A 22711-nucleotide genomic window follows, 5' to 3' on the forward strand; every position below is an offset into this window, starting at 1 on the left:
CCAAGTTTTCTCTAATAGAAAGCATGTACATTCATGAATGCAAAATCAGGTAGGAGACCTTAGAAGGGGTCTGCAGTTAAATTTCCTAAAAAATTCACCACTGGATGGAATAGACAGCTTAAGAAAAAGTGGGAAAAGGTGAGAAGTCCAGGGTGAGAGGGAGATAATGCTTCCCTAAAAGGAGCAACATGAGACTCAAGAAAACAAAATAACAACTATCACCTCATTGGGCTATTTTTACACTCATATCTCATTTGAAAAGACCCTGATACTGGGAAAGATTGAGGGCAGGGGGAGAAGGGGACGACAGAGGATGAGATGGTTGGATGGCATCACCGACTCAATGGACATGAGTTTGAGTAGTCCGGGAGTTGGTGATGGACAGGGAGGCCTGGCCTGCTGCAGTCCATGGGGTCGCAAAGAGTTGGACATGACTGAGCGACTGAACTGAACTGAAGGAATGAAAGTAAGATCACACAGCTAGTAAGACACCAGGCCCGTTAGTTGTGGAATGGTGTGGAAAAATAAGTATATACACAAATAATATACAAGCAAAACACCATAGTGTTTTTGTTGTTCAGTCTATGTTGCACCATAGATTTGTTGTTGTTCAGTCGCTCATTCATGTCTGACTGAGTTAAGTGCCAGGTGCCTGCAAGGGCAACACTCGTACAGCCCACGCAGCCCAAGCCAAACAGCTCCTGAGACGCAGAGCTAGGGAATTCTTTCGCGGCATAAAGTTCCTGTGAGTCTGTTTTCGGTCTTGCTTTCAAATGCAGGCCACTGATTGGCACGACTCCGAGGCCCTCCAAACGACACAGCAGCCGCTCTGCCGCATTGGGCGCTTAGCCTGCCAATAAGCAGGCTTCCGCTAGAGAATCTCTGCTACTGCTGCTGCTAAGTCGCTTCAGTCGTGTCCGACTCTGTGCGACCCCATAGACCGGCAGCCCACCAGGCTCCCGCGTCCCTCGGATTCTCCAGGCAAGAACACTGGAGTGGGTTGCCATTTCCTTCTCCAACGCATGAAAGTGAAAAGTGAAAGTGAAGTCGCTCGGTCGTGTCCGACTCTTAGCGACCCCATGGACTGCAGCCTACCAGGCTCCTCCATCCATGCGATTTTCCAGGCAAGAGTACTGGAGTGGGGTGCCATTGCCTTCTCCAATCTCTAACCTGTTTCTAACTTTCTTCACAGCCGTCTTCAGTTGATTCCAAATCTGAAGAAGGCGCAAAATGGTGGCCTCCTCTCAGGCTCTCCTGAGGCACTTTGGATTCTGCCGATGGGGCCCGACGCCCTGGGTGCAGTTGGCAGGATCTCTAAAGCTGAGAACTGGTAACCCAGTCTCTTGGACCACTGTTCGGTTGGTGACGACCGTGACGCTGGAGCCGGCCGGCCGCTGCCGCTGGGACGAGCCCGTGCGCATCATTGTGCGCGGCCTGGCGCCGGGGCAGCCGGTCACGCTGCGCGCGTCCCTGCGCGACGAGAAAGGCGCGCTCTTCAGGGCCCACGCGCGCTACTGCGCCGACGCCGCCGGCCTGCTGGACCTGGAGCGCGCGCCCGCGCTGGGCGGCAGCTTCACGGGGCTCGAGCCCATGGGGCTCTTCTGGGCTATGGAGCCCGAGAAGCCTTTGCTGCGCCTGGTGAAGCGGGACGTGCAGACGCCCTTCGCCGTGGAGCTGGAGGTGCTCGACAACCACGAACCCCGGGTCGGAAGGCTCCTGGGCCGGGTGGTGCACGAGCGTGACTTCCTGGCGCCCGGAGTGCGGCGCGAGCCGGTGCGCGCGGGCCGGGTGCGCGCCACGCTCTTCCTGCCACCAGGTGAGCCTCCAGCTTCCTTGTTAATCTATCTTTGTGAGAGAGGAAGGTAATAAGTAGGTAGCTCATAACATTCGGAAGGTCCGTGGGGCCTGAAACAGGATCGGACCCGAGACAGGACTGGACCGTAAGGCTGGCTGGGAAGGTGATTCGCTCCAAAACAGAGGTCAGGGAAATGACATCTCAAGGAAAGGGAAGACAGTTGTAATGGGAGAAAACAACAACTATAGGCAGTTTCCAGTTTTTAACATTTTCTTTCTAAAATTTCTCAATTTTGGAACGTTGCTTCTAACTTCCATGGTATATTAAGATTTAAGAAAATTAGCGTGAAGGATGCAAAGAAAAAGACCAGCTGGAAAGACCAGATGGAAAAGACCAGCTGGGAAGGATTGAAGGCAAAAGAAGGAGGCAGCAGAGGATGGGATGGTTAGATAGCGTCACCAACTAAATGGATATGAAGTTGAGCGAACTCCGGGATACGGTGGGTTTCCCAGGTGGCGCTAGTGGTAAAGAGCTTGCCTGCCAATGCAGGAGCCTGAGAGATGCGGGTTTGATTCCTGGGTTGGGAAGATCCCCTGGAGGAGGTCATGGCAGTCATCTTGCCTGGAGAATTCCCATGGACAGAGGAGCCTGGCGGGCTACAGTCCATGGGGTCACAAAGAGCCAGACACGCTTAACAACCAAACAACAAAAACAGCATGAAGGAGGGTCTCTTGCTATCCACTGGAGATCTTCTGAACTATCAGTTAATTTTACCATTTCATAAAAAGCAGCTGGCCAATGAAAAAGTAAAAAAAAAAAACTTATCCTCATTAGGAATGAAGGAAATGCAAAATAAGACTACACACGACATTAAACATTCTCAAAATTTAGAGGTCTAACATTACCAGTGTTTGACCAATATGTGGAAGAAAAGGAACTCGCATATACTGCTAAAAAAGAAACACAGCTATTCATCTACTCTTTCTTAAATCTTAATATACTGTGAAAGTTAGAAGCAAAGTTGTAAAACTGAAAAACATTAGGAAGAAAAGTTTAAGGTTCAAGAATCTGCCTGCCAATGCAGGAGACATGGGTTTGACCCCTAGTTTGGGAAGATCCCACGTGCTGCAGAGCAACTGCGCCTGTGCACCACAACTATTGAGCCTGTGCTGTAGAGACTGGGAACTACTACTACTGAAGCCCACACACTGTAGAGTCATGCTCAGCAACGAGAAGGCGCTGAAATGAGAAGCCCTCGCACCACAGCCAGAGAGGAGCCCTGGCTCGCCGCAACTAGAGAAAAGTTGGAGCAGAAACAAAGGCCCAGCCTAGTCAATAAATAAAATTATATATATATAAAATAAAGTACTTGCCTTATAATTATTCCTTAAAATTTGTAATTACAAATTTTTTATGTAAATAGTGAAAAGGTGAAATAACTAGAATTATACACAGTAGGTAGCTTTTTGGGCCCAGCACAACACATTTGAGATTCATTCTTCTTGCTCCAGATGTTGGTAGCTCCTTCTTCTTGTGTCTTAGAAGTTTCCCATTAAATAGATGTGCCAGTTTGTTATTTCATTTGCGTTTTGGAGGATATTTGAGTTCCAAGACTTTGGAGTCACTGCAAACACGCATCTAAGTTTTTGTGTGACCACAAATTTTCATTTTTCCTGGGCAAATACCTGGAAGTGAGATTGCTGGGTTATAACCTAAGTTATGTTTGACTATATAAAGTATGTTTAACTCTATAAGAAATTGCTCAGTTTTTCCCCAAAGTGATGTATCAATGTGTATCCCCACTGTTGCCCTTAAAAATAAAAGGTAGTTACTTGGCTAGTAAAAAATGGGTTAATTTGGAAATAACAGAGAATTACAATTTGAGATAAGCAAGACAGGACAAAAACCATAGGCAAACCCAACAAGCCAAGAAGAGGAAAGTTATTTAATAGAGAAAAAGGAGGAAGGTGGGAGGAGTTGTTTTGAACAAAAGTCCATTGGCAAAAAGTGACAGTTTAGGGTGATAGTGGTTTCTCACTGGCTGAGTTCTTGGGGTAGTCAGTTTCTTGGAAGGGATGCAATGTACATCTTTTTTTGTTGGGACCTGTGACTGATGATTCTTTCCTGTTAATGATTCTTCTGTTGTGATTTGTAATCGACAATCCTTCCTAAAATTGATGTGGAGTGGTACTGCTGAGAGCTCCCTTTCTGTCCTCCAGATCCATTGTGAGGTTCCCCTTCACTAATTTTCACACTACCAGCAATGTGTAAAGCATCCAGTTGTTCCACATCCTCACTAGCATTTGGCATTGTCAGTTTGGGAGGGGGTGCAGGAGAGGGCAGTGATTTTGCTGTTTCCATTGTCTGTAACTAGTTTTTAAAAATATTTATTTCACTACATTAGATCTTAGTTGCAGCACATGGGATCTTCATTGCATCATTCGGGATCTTTCCTTAAGGTGCGTGGACTCTCTAGTTGTGGCTCTTGGGCTCAGTACTTGCAGCACATGGGCTCAGTAGTTGTGGTGCAGGGGCTTACTTGCTCCTCAGCATGTGTGATCATAGTTCCTCGACCCATGATGGAACCCTGTCCCCTGCATGCAAGGCAGATTCTTCGCCACTGCACCACCAGGGAAGTCCCATCTGTAACTTATTTTTTAATTCTTTTTGTTTTTGTTTTATTGGTTGTACTGGGTCTTCCCTGCTGGTTTGTTGCTTTCTCTAGTTGCGTTCAGCGGGGGCTACCCTTCGTTGAGGTGCTCGGACTTCTCCTTGTGGAGGCTTCTCTTGTGGAGCACGAGCTCGAGGGTGCTTGGGCTTCAGTAGTTGCAGCACTCGGGCTTAGTAGTTGTAGCGGCATGCAGGCTTTAGGGTAGGAAGACTTCGGTAGTTGCAGCACTCGGGCCCTAGGGGGCAGGCTTAGTAGCTGTAGCACAGGGGCTTAGCTGCTCTGCAGCCTGTGAGATCTTCCTGGACCAGGGATGGAACCAGCATTGGCACTGGCAGGCGGATTCTTATCCACTATACCACCGGGGAAGTCCTGTAACTGATTTTTACTCACAAAAATAGTACATGCTCTTTGAAAAGCTCTGTGCGGCTTTGAGGCACTGGGTATAGAGGGGAATGTGGGTTTAGCCACATTCTGTGCCACAGTCTGGACCTTTGAAGACCTGAGTTGTTTAGCATTTCTGATTGTCAACAGAAAACTCTGACAACTCCAAATAGGCAAAAATGGCTTTTGCCACCACTGAAAAGAGTTTCAAGTATCGTTTAGTTTTGTGTTTTGTTTCTTTCCAAGAACCTGGGCCCTTTCCTGGGATTGTGGACATTTTGGGAGCTGGAGGTGGCCTTCTGGAATATCGAGCTAGTCTGCTGGCTGGGAAGGGTTTTGCTGTGATGGCGCTGGCTTATTATAACTATGAAGACCTCCCCAAGGGCCTGGAGAACCTCCACCTGGAGTACTTTGAAGAAGCTGTGAACAACCTGCTTAATCACCCTCAGGTTGGAACTTCTCTAGTTTCATGTTCTACATACCAGTTCTCCTTCTCTGAAAGGCTCTTGGTTTTCATAGAACTTGACCAAATTCTTGACAACCATTCCCTGCCCCCAACCCACACTACCTTTCATAGTCACTTTCCCCAGAGAGTTTCCATGCGATTAGATATTACTGCTAGATTTCCTGCTGGTAAAGTTGTCCTGGTTGAAATTATGGAATTTTATATTCCAGTATTTTGTAGTATTTCATTACAAGCCCAGACACATTGAGAACCCTGGGTTTGACCCAGGAAGTTGAGGAAAAGGGGAAGGAAATCACTGTCTCCAGTTTAAATATTTGTGTTTAACAAACCTCTCCTTAATGTGCCCATCTGAGAGCACAGTATTCAGTTTTAAAGAGGTACCTGGTGGCAAAGAACCTGGCTAGTAGGAAATAGAGGTTTAGGATATCAGAGGAATAGAAGATGAACCTTGCTTATTTTATAATTCAATCCATCTTCAAGATGAATAGAACCACTGGAGCTCTTAGAAAAGGTGGCGGGGTGTAGTGGAACCCGCACAATATGTTTGATAGAGAAAAGTTAAATTTGAGATTTAATTTTGCCACTTAACTAGCTTTATGACCTTGGGGCCTGTTTCTTCCTCTCAAAAACTGAGATGACAATAATATCTCATTTCCAGTGTTTTTATGAGAAATGAATGGTTGAAATCAGTTAAGGGTGCTCTTGTAGAAACCATGACAAAAAAAAAAAAGACTGCTGTTCAAAGGCTAATCAAAAGGCCATTTATAATAGAAGTGTTTGGTGATTGACAAGAGTAGTGCTTATGGAATAGGGCAAATTACCCTGGAGAGGACTGAGTAGTGAATGAAGAAATAAAATAACTACAAAGATTCCCACAAGTTTTGCTGTGAAGGGAGTAGAAACTAGGTCAGAGTGGATTTGAGGTCAAGGGACTGTTAAAATGCAAGAGGTACTAGAGCTAAAATTTACCTAGAGTTAAAATGTAAGAGGTACACTGATGGGGATGAGCCAGTAGAGAAGAAAGTTACAAAGGAAAGAGAGGAAGTCATTGCAGGAGCAAAGTCACTGAGGATGAGAGTAGATGAGATCCCAAGGACAAGCAGAGGGATGGCCTTGGAGAAGAAGAGAGCTACTTAGGAAACAGGAGGGAAGCAGTGAGCTTGCTTCATGTGGAACTAAGCACACTTGGAAGGGGAAATGAGGACAAGTTCCTACCTGATAGCTTCTATTTTCTCCATAAAGTAGGATGGGATGAAAGTAATGGGGAATAAGGGTTAAAGGGGCTTACAAAGGGAGGAGACAAGGTGAAACGGTCTTTAAGAGAAGTGGAAAGCAAACATCAGTGATGCGTGGCAGGACTAAGGGGCAGCATGGATGTTTATTGGAAATTTGTGGTCATGACATGAACATATGTTGTGTCACCACAAGCGGTGTTTTTTTTCTGTAGCAGTGTTCATTTGCACAAATGCAGGCCCTGAGGATGTGAATTATAAGTGCACTTAACTGAGGTTAGAACTTTTTCAAGCAAGTATGACCAATTAAAGTAGTTAACAGTGTTTGCAGGAGAGTAAAAATAATGATGAAGCTTGAAATCTAAGCTGGATGAGGTGGGAAGTGAGAACATGAGAGAGGTACTGATGGTGAAGAAATGGTGGTCAGGGTCTCAAAGAGATAGCAGTGGGCACTACTAGAATGGCTAAACTGGAGGTAAATAGGAGGGTGATTAGAGAGTAGAATGCTTGAAGCTGAGATCTTGGAGATGATATACTTACTGATGACTCAGTTTAGGTTATGACAATGAGAGTATGTATCTTCGGTGGGAGAGAGAAAAAGATCACTGGAAGTTTGGAGGTCAAGGGACTATGAGGCCAAAGTATTCAGTTGTCCTCCACTTGGTTGTTGAAGACACCAGGATTGGTGATGGAGAAATTGTGGAAAGCAAGTACAGAGGAAGGAAAGGCCAGTATCCTAAGGCTGCAGACCTTGATAACTGGGAGAGCCCAGATTCAGGCTCAGTTCCCCTGACTCTCAAGTCCAGACACTATTGGCCACACTGCACTGTTCATGGACTCATTCTCCTTTTCCCTTTGACCTTTTCTCAGGTGAAGGGTCCAGGAGTTGGGCTGCTTGGGATTTCAAAAGGAGGCGAGCTCTGCCTCTCCATGGCTTCCTTCCTGAAGGGCATCTCTGCAGCCGTCATAATCAACGGCTCTGTGGCCTATGTAGGTGGAAACTTACACTACAAAGGTGAGATTATGCCGCCTGTGGGTTTCAACCAAAATCGAATCAAGATGACCAAAGATGGCTTTGTAGACATTGTGGAAGTCCTGAACAGCCCTTTGGAAGGACCTGACCAGAAGAGCTTCATTCCTGTGGAAAGGGCTGAGTGCCCCTTCCTGTTTCTTGTGGGTCAGGATGACCACAACTGGAAGAGTGAATTCTATGCTAACGAGGCCTCTAAACGCTTGCAGGCCCATGGGAAGGCAAAACCCCAGGTCATCTGTTACCCAGGCACGGGGCACTACATTGAGCCTCCTTACTTCCCCCTGTGCCCGGCTTCCCTGCACACCATAGTGGGCGCTCCTGTCATCTGGGGAGGGGAGCCCAGGGCTCATGCCAGGGCCCAGGTAGATGCTTGGCAGCAGCTCCAGACTTTCTTCCATAAACACCTGGGTGGGGAAAAGGGGAGAATTCCAGCAAAGCTGTGATCTTTTATGCTAATCTATCCTGGGAACAGCTGCCACAATGAGTGTATATGTGTAGTTTTTTTTCTATAATTACATTTTCCCCCTTCAATATTAAAGTGAACTCATTGAGAATTTTTCAAGATTTTTATAAATTCCATACTTTTTCACTTGTTTGGGAAGAGAATGATTCTACAGAGACACCACAGCAGGTGGAGAAAGCATGCCCTTTAATACCTAACAACACATAACTGACAAGGCTTTAGTTCTGAAACGAAGAATAATACCTGGTGTACAATTGCTGCTCAGTAGTTTCTTGAATCAGTTATACTTGAATTTGTATAATTTGTTAATAAGTGATTTTGCTATATATGTATATAAATCATATAAAATATCAAAAATATTATCAGACTGAGTGTCTCCTTTAAGAATGAAAGTGAACATTTTAGCTGTAAATTACTAGCTAGATTACTACTTAGTAGTAGTTTTTCTTCTGTCCCATTGTGAGGCAGGTGTCATCTCCATTTTACAGATGAAGAAACCAAGACTCAGAAAAATTTTTGCATGGTACTTGTAGAGCTGGGACTCAGTCTCCCCACATCCAGTTTCTTCTCTCTTTGTTAAGCTCATCCATGCTTTCTGCAGGGTAACAACCCCAGCCACAGGGAAAGGAAGTGGCTCTTCTTTCTTCTACCTAAGTTTTCAGTGGATTTCATGAACTTGTAGTGTGAGGGTAGGGGTGGTTTCAGAGCACTAATGTTGAAAGTGTAGATCTGGAACCATGTTTAAACTGTGGCTTTAACCTAGTGGTATAGATTTGCAGGAGCTGACAGGCAACTCAAAATGCCTACACCCCTTCCCTTGTTTGTTAACAATATGTGTGTGATTTGCCCTCCCCCTTCCTCTTTCCTATCTTTATATCTCTCTTTCCACCACTTTCTGTAAATAGCATGTTCCATGACAATTGAAGAAATCTCTAGTTAACCAAGCTGGAGAATCCAGCTTCTCTAGAAATTCTGGGGCTGACATGAGTGATGAAAAGCAAAAGCATCAGAGACTTGGCAGCTAATGAATGACCAAGTCAAATCTGTAGACCATGTGTTTCAAATGACACAAAGATGGCTTCCTCTTCAAATTATTTTGCAATGGAGGAGGTAAGAAAAGGGGGAATAGAGATGCCACAGGCATGTCTTATGTAGGGGACCAGTGAAACTACCAACTATTGAGTAGAAAATTAGAAAAGAATTCAGAGAGATATGGCTTCTGATATGTGTCTTAACTGATAGGATTTCTTTAGTTTTTCTGAATCTAAAGTAATAAAAATTCCTAGGAAACTTGGAAAATAGAGACGGTTATTCAGTAGAAAAGGAGTTCCATATAATCTGTTTACTAGCAGATAGTGCACTTTGGGGAGAAGGCAGTGGCACCCCACTCCAGTACTCTTGCCTGGAAAATCCCATGGACGGAGGAGCCTGGTAGGCTGCAGACCACGGGGTCGCTAAGAGTCAGACACAACTGAGAGACTTCACTTTCACTTTTCACTTTCATGCATTGGAGAAGGAAATGGCAACCCACTCCAGTGTTCTTGTCTGGAGAATCCCAGGGATGGTGGAGCCTGGTGGACTGCCGTCTATGGGGTGGCACAGAGTCGGACACGACTGAAGTGACTTAGCAGCAGCAGTGCACTTTGGAAAACTCAGTAGTGGCCACAGAACTTGAAAAGGTCAGTTTTCCTTCCAATCCCAAAGAAAGGCAATGCCAAAGAATGTTCAGACTACCACACAATTGCACTTATCTCACATGCTGGCAAAGTAATGCTCAAAATTCTCCAAGCTAGGCTTCAACTGTATGTGAACCAAGAAATTCCAGATGTTCAAGCTGGATTTAGAAAAGGCAGAGGAACCAGAGATCAAATTGCCAACATCCACTGGATCATAGATAAAGCAAGTAGAATTCCAGAAAAACATCTGCTTTATTGAATGTGCTAAAGCCTTTGACTGTGTGGATCACAACAAACTGTGGAGAATTCTTAAAGAGATAGGAATACCAGACCACCTTACCTGCCTCCTGAGAAACCTGTGTGCAGGTCAAGAAGCAACAACCAGACGTGGAACAACAGACTGGTTCCAAATTGGGAAAGGAGTACATCAAAGCTGTATACTGTTACCCTGCTTATTTAACTTCTATGCAGAGTACATCATGTGAAATGCTGGGCTGGATGAAGCACAACCTGGAATCAAGATTGCTGGGAGAAATATCAATAACCTCAGATATGCAGATGACACCACCCTTATGGCAGAAAGTGAAGAGGAACTGAAGAGTTTCTTGATGAAAGTGAAAGAGGAGAGTGAAAAAGTTGGCTTAAAACTCAACATTCAGAAAACTAAGATCACGGCATCTGGTCCCAGAACTTCATGGCAAATAGTGGGGAACAATGGAAACAGTGAGAGACTTTATTTTAGGCTCCAAAATCACTGCAGATGGTGACTGCAGCCATGAAATAAAAGATGCTTGCTCTTTGGAAGAAAAGCTATGACAAACCTAGACAGCATATTAAAAATCAGAGACATTACTTTGACAACAAAGGTCCCTCTAGTCAAAGCCATGGTTTTTCCAGTAGTCATGTATGGATGTGAGTGTTGGACCAAAGAGAAAGCTGAGCACCGAAGAATTGATGCTTTTGAACTGTGCTCCTGGAGAAGACTCTTGAGAGTCCCATGGACTGCAAGGAGATCCAATCAGTCCATCCTAAAGGAAATTAGTCCTGAATATTCATTGGAATGACTGATGCTGAAGCTGAAACTCCAATACTTTGGCCACTTCATGCAAAGAGCTGACTCATTTGAAAAGACCCTGATGCTGGGAAAGATTGAAGGCGGGAATGAAAGGTTGTTGCTGAACCACAAAAGATGCCGGGATTCTTGGCCTCCAGAGAAGAATTCAATCTGGGACCAGAGATGAGGCTTGATCTCTCAGAGCTTTTGTGTAATAAAGTTTTATTAAAGTATAAAAGAGATAGAGAAAGCTTCTGACGTGGACATCAGAAGAGGGCAGAAAGAGTACCCTCTTGCTAGTCTTTAGCTGGATGTTATATAGCTACTAGCAGTCTGCTAATTAAAGAAATCAAAACTCAGAGAATGGCACCAGGTGAGTCATCCCGGGCCATAAAATGATTGACATGAATCTTGAAGAAAGGCAGATTACCATACAAATATATAGTTTCATTAACACAGACTGGGAGAGCAATGTATGAGTATAACATACTGGTTTGTCAAGTTGGTTCTGAGCCTAAATCTGAGCCTTTAGGTGGAACCAACTTGAAGATAGAGTCTAGAGTAAATGCAGAGTACATTAACATAGCTCAAGACAAACATTTCCATAAGAAAAATGCATTGGTTAGCTCAAGGTTTGAGAAAAGTTCAGGTGGAACCAGGTGTCATTATGGCAACACAGAATTTTAAGAGAAACCTCTTTTTAAATTTGTATAGAGAGGGGGAAAAATATAACACTAGTTTGTTTCCTCCTGCTGCTTAAGAGAGAGAAAAAATTCTGACACTTGCAGCCTATCTCCTCCATTTAGAGACCCCTGGCCTTCCTGCCTGTTACCCTCTAAGGAGGAGAAGGGGACAACAGAGAATGAGATGGTTGGATGGCATCACTGACTCAATGGACATGAGTTTGGGCAAGCTACGGGAATTGGTGATGGACAGGGAGGCCTGGAGTGCTGCAGTCCATGGGGTTACAAAGAGTCAGACATGACTGAGTGACTGAACTGAACTGAAGAAATAACTTAGAGATTTCCTACAATGATGTATGTATTTAAACTACTCAGAAACTGACAGAAGTAAGATAAACAATAAGTGAAGATATAGAAGATATGAACTATATAATTAACTTGATTAGATAGAGTCAGAGAGAGAAAGAGAGTAGGAAGCTTTGTTTCCAATAGACAGATAGTACATCTTTTTTTCAGTTCAGTTCAGTCACTCAGTCATGTCTGACTCTTTGTGATCCCATGGACTGCAGCACGCCAGGCCTCCCTGTCCATTGCCAACTCCCAGAGTTTACTCAAACTCATGTCCATTGAGTCAGTGATGCCATCCAACTATCTCATCCTCTGTTGTCCCCTTCTCCTCCTGCCCTCAATCTTTCCCAGCATCAGGGTCTTTTCCAATGAGTCAGCTCTTCATATCAGGTGGCCAAAGTATTAGAATTTCAGCTTCAGCATTAGTCCTTCCAATGAACACCCAGGACTGATCTCCTTTAGGATGGACTGGTTGGATCTCCTTGCAGTCCAAGGGACTCTCAAGACTCTTCTCCAACACCACTGTTTAAAAGCATTAATTCTTCAGCACTCAGCTTTCTTTATAGTCCAACTCTCACATCCATACATGACTACTGGAAAAACCATAGCCTTGACTAGATGGACCTTTGCTGGCAAAGTAATGTCTCTGCTTTTTAATATGCTGTCTAGGTTGGTCATAACTTTCCTTCCAAGGAGTAAGTGTCTTTTAATTTCATGGCTGCAGTCACCATCTGCAGTGATTTTGGAGCCCCCCAAAATAAAATCTGACACTGTTTCCACTGTTTCCATCTCCTTTTCAAGTACTCTTAAATATTTACAAAAGTTGACAATGTTCAGAACATTAAGAAGTAATAAAGTACCAAGAGTAGTGTTGACTGAAAAATCCAAACCTGAAAGTTGAGAATTATGTTTTATTTGGTGGACAAAACTGAGGACTTCAGCCTGGGACACAGCCTCTCAACTCTGAGACTGTTCCAAAGAGGTAAGGGAGGAGCCAGGTTATATAGGGTTTCCCTAGTGGCTCAGTTGGTAAAGAATCTGCCTGCAATGAAGGAGACGTGGGTTTAATTCCTGGGTTGGGAAGATCCCCTGGAGAACGGAATGGCAACCCATTCTAGTATTCTTGTCTGGAGAATTCCATGGACAGCAGAGCCTGGTGGGCTACAGTCCATGGGGGTCACAAAGAGCTGGACACGACTGATCAACTAACATTTTCACTTTCTTTCTTTCAGGTTATGTAGGGTTTTTGCAACAGTGACTGGGCAGTTGGGAACATCAAAAGATTACTGTTAAAGAAAACTAGGTGTCTCAAGTTAATAAATTAAGTTCTATTTTATGTTTAGGAAGATACATGAGTCTGGGCGTATTGAAATAATTCCTTTGATATATATCTTAGTTTTATTAAAGTATAAAAGAGATGTAAGCAATGTAGGGCCAGTATCCTGTTTTTTTCCCAGTCTGTCTCCCCAGGATGCACCTCAGGGGAAGCCTGTCTGTCTCCATTCTGAGTTCCCTCAGTGTCACTTTTAGGGGTGGCTGTACTGGCCTGATGCCTGGAACATCCTTTGTTTACTGATATGGCAGGCAATATTTTTCATTCACAGTAGAAATGATTCAGACTATATTTTTTAAATACAGTTGGAGAAAAATGGGAATTAATAAGAGGTTTACCAGAGAGAGTAAAAGTGGAATTTAAACACATTGGAAAACATAGGGTTAATAATATCTCTATCTTTCAAAGTCATAGATTTAGTTGAAATTTGATGGGGCAAGAAATAAACACAAATATGGTATTTAAAATTACAAAATTAACCAACAGAATAACAAAAAATAATACTACATCTATCAAACACCTGGAGGAAGAAGAAAGAGTAGGTTGAATGTTCATGAGTCAGTAAATAACTATAAAATGCAAAAATTATGAAATAGAGAAACATGCATAATATTTAATACAATGAAGGTAACCATAAAAACAAGTGAAAATAGAGATAGTTAAAAGAGGCTGCTTGAAGAACATGGGACTTTTTTATAGGGCAGTGGTGAAAAACAGGACTGCTGATTTGCATTTTAAGTTTTTTCCCACCCTTATTGGACTGCAAGGAGATCCAACCAGTCCATTCTAAAGGAGATCAGCCCTGGGTGTTCTTTGGAAGGAATGATGCTAAAGCTGAAACTCCAGTACTTTGGCCACCTCATGCAAAGAGTTGACTCATTGGAAAAGACTCTGATGCTGGGAGGGATTGGGGGCAGGAGGAGAAGGGGACGACAGAGGATGAGATGGCTGGGTGGCATCACTGACTCAATGGACGTGAGTTTGAGTGAACTCTGGGAGATGGTGATGGACAGAGAGGCCTGGTGTGCTGCGATTCATGGGGTCGCAAAGAGTCGGACACGACTGAGCGACTGAACTGAACTGAACTGATACTTATTACTGTGCAGAAATTGCATGCTAAATTGCTTCAGTCATGTCTGAGTCTGTGACACTATGGACCGTAACCTGCTTGGCTCCTCTGTTCATGGGATTCTCCAGGCATGAATACTTGGGTGGGTTGCCATGCCCTCCTATTGAGGATCTTCCTGACCCCAGAGATCGAACCTGCATCTTATGTCTCCTGCATTGGCAGGTAGGTTGTTAACCACTAGCACCACCAAGAAGGCCTATCTGGGGAAAAAGTGAAAATTTTCAATTTATACAAAAGTTGTTTCCAAACAACTTAGATTAAAAAGGAGTCATAGAAATTAAAAACTATTAAGAGGTTATGATGAAATAATATGGAAAACACATCTGACCCTTGAGCAACACAGTGTGAACTGCACAGGTCTGCCTACATGTGAACTTTTTTCTTTCTTTTTTTGCTTTTTTTGAACTTAAAAAAAAAAAAAAAACATGTACTACAGTACTTCACCAGCTGCTGTTGCTTGAATACATGGAAGGGAACACAGGTACAAAGGGATAACTATAGTTATACTTGGACTTTAACTGCATGCAGAGTCAGTGCCCCGGCCCCTGAAGTGTTCAAGGTCAATAGTTCTCCACATGGGGTCGCAAAGAGTCGGACACGACTGAGCAACTAACACTTTCTTTCACATAATACTAGGTATTATAAGTAATCTAGAGATAGCTGGGAGGGATTGGGGGCAGGAGGAGAAGGGGACGACAGAGGATGAGATGGCTGGATGGCATCACTGACTTGATGGACGTGAGTCTCAGTGAACTCCAGGAGTTGGTGATGGACAGGAGGCCTGGCGTGCTGCGATTCATGGGGTCGCGAAGAGTCGGACACAACTGAGCGACTGATCTGATCTGATCTGATGCAAACACTACTCCATTTTATATAAGGGACTTAAGTATCTGTAGATTTTGGTATTGTCTGGGGTCCTAAAACAAATCGGATAGTGAGGTAAAACTGTATTCTAAGGTGTCTTTCATATTGAGAGAAAGGTAAAGAAATTGTCCACACTGTTAACATTTCAAGAGTAACGATTCTTTTCAAAAATTCAAGAGTAACTACTAAAATAAATAATATGTAATTCACAAATGAAGAGAACACAAGAAAAAAAGGAAAAACTTACTAAATCCAGAAGAGGAGGCAAGGGACTTCCCTGGTGGTCCGGTGCTTAACCTTTCCAGTGCTGGGGACACAGCTCTGATCCTTGGTGGGGATCTAAGCCTGTGCACAACAACTGCTCAAGCACGTGCATCTACAGCCCAGGTTCCACAATAAGAGAAGCCACCACAAGGAGAAGCCTGCACACTGCAACGAGAGAGTAGCCGCCGCTTGCCACAACTAGAGGAAGCCAGCAAGCAGCAGTAAAGACTCAGCACAGCCGAAAAGAAATATTTTAAAAATGAATAGGTTCACATGCCCACTTACATACATTCTTCAACATCTGGAAATAAAACCTAGTTGGAAGCACTCAGATTTGGGGGAAAGTGGCAGCTGGAGGGACAGTAGACTATCATTTCACATTGTAATCTTTTCAACATTGCTTACACCTGTTTTTCAAAGTACATATTTTTGTCCTTCATAAAAAATTGATTTTTCCTTACAGAGCAATTTAGAAGCACTGTGCAAACCTATGACAATTATCCGGAGACCGTGAGAAACAGTTGAAGAAGGAAATGGCAACCCACTCCAGTATTCTTGCCTGGAAAATTCGAAGGACAGAGGAGCCTGGCAGGCTACAGTTCATGGGGTCACAAAGAGTCCGACATGACTGAGTGACTGAGCATGAGAAACAAAACACAGATGTGCTCAATCTCTGGGTACTATGAAATTAAACATGATATTTTGCTTCCTAGTATTCTTCAAAGCCTTTCACATACACTGTCATCTTTGATCCCCATATAGGAGAATTTCATCATGTTAAACACAAGAACTCTTAAACCCCAAAAGATATAAACTTACTTGAGATTATAGAACTAGTCAGTGATGAAGTCAGGGCTAGAATTCTAATATATTTCACCCCAATGCTGCTGCTCACTGTTGAGTTCCACATTTGGAGTCTGTCAAGGCTCTGACAGTTAGACGTTAATCCTCAGTAGCTTAACATTCTCCAAGCCTCAGGTTCCTCCTCTCGAATATGTGAAAAATACTCCCAGTGTTTTACAGACTTGTTAAATTGTGAATGTAAAACACACAATTTAACAAGATGGATCAATTTAACAAGAGTAGCCATTACTCCTTAGCAATGGAGTACCCTGGAGAAGGAAAGGGCAACCTACTCCAAGATTCTTGCCTGGAGAATCCCAAGGACAGTCTGTACAGTTGCAAGGAATCAGACGTGACTGAAGCAACTGAGCACACACACAGCGCACACAGTCATTACTATACTATATATAAATTGTAGTAAATATAAAATACATCCTTGGACATCATATCTGTATTGCTGCCAGGGTCACATTCAAAACGTTGATGTTTAGTGTCTACGAAGACTGAATGTTCTCAATCTCTATGATACAGCAATTTCAATCTTTGGTATTCACTTCACCAAAATGAAGCACTATATCTAAGAATCCCAAGTTGGGAATTATCAAATGTCTATAGTCAGTAAAATTTGACAAATACTTTTATGATTACAAAATGCAATACTATTTGGCAGTGATCATGGAAAATCTACAACTGCTCCCAACAGTATTGATGAATCTCAAATACATAATGTGAGAATAAAATCAGACGCTAAAGAAGGCAGACTGAAGGATTCATCACCATAAAATAGAGTTGGGAAAAACCAACCCGTTTTATTGGACTCAGAGTACCTTGGGGATGGGAAAGCGACTGGAGTAGAAAGGAGCGTGGCTTCTGGAATGCTGGTAGTGATGTTTCTGAATCCCTGTGCTTGGATACCCAACTAAGTACGTCCGGGTTTTGGGAATTCATTGAACTGTACGCTTAAGATTTATGCACGTTTTTGGTATGTACGTTATAATTCATGGAAAGTTTTAAGTTGTCCTTTTCTATGGAGGGGCTACAAGTCTTGGAATTCTGTCTAAAGTCACTCAGCTCTGGTTTCACCATGAATCAATTACCCCCACGAGTGCGGGAGGTTTGAGGCTGAAAAGAGGCTTCCGCGGGCGGGTTTGGCACCCCACAGGACACCAGGACATCCCTGCGCGTCCCGCCAGGAAAACGACTTTTAGTCAGGCAAGTTGCCGGCTAGAGGAGGTACACGGACCGGAAGCGCCAGGACGCCTCCGGAGGCGCCTCAGCCTTTGACCGCTCCCCGGCGCCAAGGCGACGCCTGACCTCGTCGGTCCACTGGGAGCGCACACCCGGCCTGGGAAGGGACACCGGAAGCGACCTAAGCTTTCACATTCAGGGTATGGGCTGCGACTGTGCGTCTGGAATGACAGTGACAGTGACGCTGGAGCCCGCGGGCCGCTGCCGCTGGGACGAGCCCGTGCGCATCGCTGTGCGCGGCCTGGCCCCGGGGCAGCCGGTCACGCTGCGCGCGTCCCTGCGCGACGAGAAGGGCGCGCTCTTCAGGGCCCACGCGCGCTACTGCGCCGACGCCACCGGCCTGCTGGACCTGGAGCGCGCGCCCGCGCTGGGCGGCAGCTTCGCGGGGCTCGAGCCCATGGGGCTCTTTTGGGCTCTGGAGCCCGAGAAGCCTTTTTGGCGATTTCTGAAGAGGGATGTGCAGACGCCCTTCGTCGTGGAGCTGGAGGTGCTCGACGGTCACGAGCCCAAGGCCCAGCGGCTTCTGGGCCGGGCGGTGCACGAGCGCGACTTCCTGGCGCCCGGGGTGCGGCGCGAGCCGGTGCGCGCGGGCCGGGTGCGCGCCACGCTCTTCCTGCCGCCAGGTGGGCCTGGGGTGCTGGGGCCTGGCGATCGTGTTCTCTAGGCCGTCTCGGTTTGTGATACCGCTTCCCGGGAAGGGTGGCTTGGGATCAGGGTCAGAGAAGAGAATGTTGACTAAATCAGTGACCTCACAGCCACAATGGAGGCTTTTGGTTTGTTCTGCACTCTGTTACGCGGTTTGCTTGCATTATCTCATTTAACCTCTGTATCCCAAAGAGGTGGATACTGTTATGAAAATTAAAAAAAAAAAAAAAAAGGACTGGATGGGGTCCGTAGGTTCATTTTGCCATTAATAATTAATCTACAGATCTAGATCTTACACAATATGATGGAACCTATTGCCAGGACACTCTTCTCTAGTGTCCTGCGTACACTGGGCCCCTTACCTACTTTTTCATGCTCCTCTCTACCACAGATCACTTTTCAGACTTCACTGCCTTCCCTACCTAAAGCCTCACTGGGTATCTCTTTTTCTTTCCTCTGGTCAAGTGACATTTGAAATATAAGTACACATACACACAGAGTCGTGTTGATGCAACACAATACGAAAGTTTTCTTGCAAGATTATTAACTTGGTTATTCTTGCCTACAACTACAGATTCTTAGAACCTTTGAGATAATTTGTTGTATAATAATATGGGGGGTAAACGCATCGATAAGTTACCGTATATATTTTCCTTGGACTCCCTTCCCTAAAAGGAACTTGTATTCAATAATGACTCAGGGAACTGTTATCTTCCCTTTGATTCACAGGAACTAATAGTTTAGAAAGATCTCTAAAAGCAAAGCAGGCTCTTTTTAAAAAATTGAAGTGTAGTTGATTTACAATGTATTCATTTCTGCTGTACTGCAAAGTGATTCAGTTATACATATATATATATATACTTTTCCATTATAGTTTTTCACAGGGTATTGAATATAGTTCCCTGTGCTCTATGGTAAGACCTTGTTATTTATACATTTTCTATATACTAGTTTGCTAACCCCAAACTCCCACTTCTTTGCTTTGCAACACACCCTCCCTCTTATGATACACTTATATGTAGAATCTAAAATACGACACAAATGAACTTATCAACAAAACAGAAACAGACTCACAGATGCAGAGAACAGACTTGTGGTGGCCAGGCAAGAGTACTGGAGTGGGCTGCCATTGCCTTCTCCTTGTTGGATCATATGGCAACTCTATTTTTAGTTTTTTGAGAACCTCCATACTATTTTCCATCGGAGAAGGCGATGGCACCCCACTCCAGTACTCTTGCCTGGAAAATCCCATGGATGGAGGAGCCTGGTAGGCTGCAGTCCATGGGGTCGCTAGGGGTCGGACATGACTGAGAGATTTCACTTTCACTTTTCACTGTCATGCATTGGAGAAGGAAATGGCAACCCACTCCAGTGTTCTTGCCTGAAGAATCCCAGGGACGGGGGAGCCTGGTGGGCTGCCATCTCTGGGGTCGCACAGAGTCGGACATGACTGAAGCGACTTAGCAGCAGCAGCAGCAGCAGCATACTATTTTCTATAGTGGCTACACCAACTTATATTCCCACCAACAGTGTAGGAGGGTTCCCTTTTGTCCACACCGTCTCCAGCACTTATCTGTAGACTTTCTAATGATGGTCATTCTGACTCGTGTGAGGTGAGTATCTCATTGTAGTTTTGATGTGCATTTCTCTAATAATTAGTGATGTTTAGCATGGAAAGCAAATTCATTAAATTATATAATATTTTCCCTTTGTAATATTATTGTCTCTAGGATCTGGACCTTTCCCAGGGATCATTGACATCTTCGGTATTGGAGGAGGCCTATTGGAATATCGGGCCAGTCTTTTGGCTGGCCACGGCTTTGCCACATTGGCTCTAGCTTATTATGACTTTGATGATCTTCCCAAGAAATTTGACATGATACACCTGGAGTATTTTGAAGAAGCCCTGTGCTACATGCTTCAACACAGCCAGGTTCTCCTGATGTCCTTCATCATTCTCTTCAGGACCACCCCCAGAGAGCTGTCCCTTTGCACTCACCTGCTGAGTGCACTGGTGCTGCTCTGTGCTTCTTTCACAGAGATTTCTTTCAGAGACTTCCTTGGTTTTAGCGCCTAAAGTACCATTCCCTTTCTTTGTCAGATGGGTTAATAGTGCAGAATTCATTGTAAAATTCATGTGAAGTTTTATTTCAACATATTAGGTAGTGATACGAAAATTTCTTTTGAGAGAAAGTGGAGTTTCTAATTTTTTCACTTTGAATGCTTTTTAATATTTTTCTGATAGGAGGGTATGTTCTCAGATGATTGAAACTTGTCCACCCATTTCAGAAGATAGGAACTCCTTAATTGGACTCTGCAGTCGTACTTTGCTTCTGTTAAGTTAACCATTTTTTAGTATATATTTAGAAGTGGTCTGATAATGATTCACTTCTTGTAACAGACTTAGATACCGAAGAACATAAGGCTCTGAACTTGCCAGGCTCCATGACTCAGCATTCTCTAGTGTCTGACTCTCTGGAAGTTTGCAAACCATCCTCATGGCTCAGTCAAGTAAAGAATCTGTCTGGAATGCAGGTTTGACCCCTGAGTGGGGGAAATTCCCTGGAAGTGGCCACCCTCTCCAGTATTCTTGCCTGGAGAGTCTCATGGACAGAGGAGCCTGGCAGGCTACAGTTCTTAGCAACTAAGCCATCATCCCAAATTTACCATTGAATTTGTTTGCCATGTGTCCAGCAAGATAGTCTTTATATGGGAAGAAACTCCTCTGTAAACTGAGGTTGAGTGTCTTGTGGCCAGTTTACAAATTAAAGCTAGCAGCATCTCTAGTTGCATTTAGAAAAACATTTTTCCCTTGGGTAAGTTCTTGACTCTTGTCTCTTCTTTTCTTCCAGATAAAGGGCACACGCATTGGGCTTCTGGGCATTTCTTTAGGGGCTGATATTTGTCTCTCCATGGCCTCATTTTTGAAGAACATCTCAGCCACAGTTTCCATCAATGGATCTGGGTTCAGTGGACACAGAGTCATACACTACAAGGACAGCAACATTCCACCACTGGGCCATGACCTGAGGCGAGTGAAGGTAGCTTTCTCTGGCCTCCTAGACATTGTGGATATAAGGAATGATATTATAGGGGGATGTGAGAACCCCTGCATGATTCCAATAGAGAAGGCCCAGGGGCCCATCCTCTTCATTGTTGGTCAGGATGACCATAACTGGAGGAGTGAGCTTTATGCCCAGATAGCCTCTGAACGGTTACAGGCCCATGGAAAGGAAAAACCCCAGATCATCTCTTATCCTGGGACCGGGCACTACATTGAGCCTCCTTATTTTCCCATGTGCCCAGCTTCTTTGCACAAATTATTGGACAAACCCGTGATGTGGGGTGGGGAGCCCAGGGCTCATTCTAAGGCCCAGGTAGATGCGTGGAAGGAAATTCTAACCTTCTTCACCAAACACCTTGGACCTTCCCCCAAATTGTAATATACTGCTCTGTTACTGATAGGAGAGAGAGATTCAAGGTTGGATTTTAGTGTTTAATAATCTTATCTGTCCCCTGAACAACACTAAATTCATGTCATTGGTATTAATGAGATATTTTAGGTAACTTTGTGGATTTTTATTTCATTATAAATTTTTCTAATGTAATGCATGCCTATTGTTGAAGATTCAATAGAGGTATATAATACAAAATAGTAAAAAGTATCTGTACTTTTAAGATTTGTGTTTCCATCTAAATTTTTTTTTACTTAACATTTTTAGTCACAGAACTACTGGGTTACTTTTTCCATCACTGGGAGAGAATGGCCATTCAGTGTTTGCCAGTGGTTCAATTACTGATAACAGTAGAATTTTCATTGGCTAAAGTATATACAGAGGTGTTGATAGAAGGAAAGCCAGACTGACCTGACTTTTTCCTCATGGAGATTAAAGAGGAGCTCCCTGGGAGGGGGAGTTACAGTAAGAAGGAGCACCAGGGGCTTCCTTCATGGTCAGTGGTTAAGAATCCACCTTTCAATGGAAGGAACACCATTTTGATCCCCGGTCCAGGAAGATCCCACATGCCTGGGGCAGCTAGTCCATGTGCCACAACTACTGAAGCCTGCAAACCTAGAGCTCTTGATCCATAACAGTAGAGGCTACTGCAATGAGAAGTCCACATACTGCAAACAGAGAGTAGCCCTCGCTCACCCCAACTATAGAAAGCCCATGCCCAGCAGCAAAGACCCAGCGCAACCAAAAAATAATAAAAATAAAAAAATAAGGGGAATATCTGACTCTAGAATAGTTTAGTCAAACTCTGTTACAAAGGTGAGTCATTCAGTTCAGTTCAGTTGCTCAGTTGTGTCCGACTCTTTGCGACCCCATGGACTGCAGCATGCCATGCTTCCCTGTCCATCACCAACTCCTGAAGGATGCTCAGATTCATGTCTATCGAGTCAGTGATGCCATCCAACCATCTCATCCTCTGTCATCCCCTTCTCCTCCTGCCTTCAGTCTTTCCTAGCATCAGGGTCTTTTCCAGTAAGTCAGCTCTTTGCATCAGGTGGACAGAGTATTGGAGCTTCAGCTTCAGCATCAATCCTTCCAAAGTCATCAGTCCAAAGGTGAGTGACTATAACC

At 44.2% G+C, this 22711-nt stretch overlaps 2 protein-coding genes across 7 annotated transcripts in view; one reads left to right on the forward strand and one right to left on the reverse strand.

Moving 5' to 3' along the window:
* The window catches only part of HEATR4 (HEAT repeat containing 4), a 48122-nt gene extending 46863 nt beyond the window's left edge, over window positions 1-1259 (reverse strand). For 2 of the 4 annotated variants that reach the window (XM_027552368.1, XM_027552367.1), the window contains exon 1: window positions 1171-1259. The gene's annotated coding sequence lies outside the window, so the exon portion shown is untranslated. The remainder of the gene's footprint in view (window positions 1-1170) is intronic. The other 2 variants (XM_027552365.1, XM_027552366.1) reach the window with 2 other exon arrangements.
* LOC113899083 (acyl-coenzyme A thioesterase 4-like) lies at window positions 503-21808 on the forward strand. 3 transcript variants are annotated; one of them, XM_027552371.1, is made up of 6 exons: window positions 503-981; window positions 1193-1816; window positions 5094-5296; window positions 7416-7560; window positions 19859-20061; window positions 20981-21806. In XM_027552371.1, the coding sequence occupies exons 2-6, from the start codon at window positions 1231-1233 to the stop codon at window positions 21569-21571; spliced, it is 1728 nt and encodes a 575-aa protein (XP_027408172.1). In that variant the 5' UTR covers window positions 503-981; window positions 1193-1230; the 3' UTR covers window positions 21572-21806. The 3 variants fall into 3 exon arrangements, with proteins under 3 accessions (XP_027408172.1, XP_027408173.1, XP_027408174.1); XM_027552372.1 differs by lacking the exons at window positions 503-981; window positions 1193-1816; window positions 5094-5296; window positions 7416-7560 and adding an exon at window positions 17482-18106 and having other exon boundaries at window positions 20981-21808; XM_027552373.1 differs by lacking the exons at window positions 503-981; window positions 1193-1816; window positions 5094-5296; window positions 7416-7560 and adding an exon at window positions 17490-17623.
* The last annotated feature ends 903 nt before the right edge of the window (window positions 21809-22711 follow it).

The sequence above is a fragment of the Bos indicus x Bos taurus genome, chromosome 10, assembly GCF_003369695.1.
Source record: "Bos indicus x Bos taurus breed Angus x Brahman F1 hybrid chromosome 10, Bos_hybrid_MaternalHap_v2.0, whole genome shotgun sequence".
NCBI classification, from domain to species: Eukaryota; Metazoa; Chordata; class Mammalia; order Artiodactyla; family Bovidae; genus Bos; species Bos indicus x Bos taurus.

Bases quoted from the DNA above. Each gene is read 5' to 3' on its own strand.
- LOC113899083 (XM_027552371.1), top strand. From the start codon at position 1,231: ATGGTGGCCTCCTCTCAGGCTCTCCTGAGGCACTTTGGATTCTGCCGA. The intron at 1,817-5,093 runs GTGAGCCTCCAG...TTTCTTTCCAAG, and splicing joins CACGCTCTTCCTGCCACCAG to AACCTGGGCCCTTTCCTGGG. The intron at 20,062-20,980 runs GTTCTCCTGATG...CTTTTCTTCCAG, and splicing joins ACATGCTTCAACACAGCCAG to ATAAAGGGCACACGCATTGG.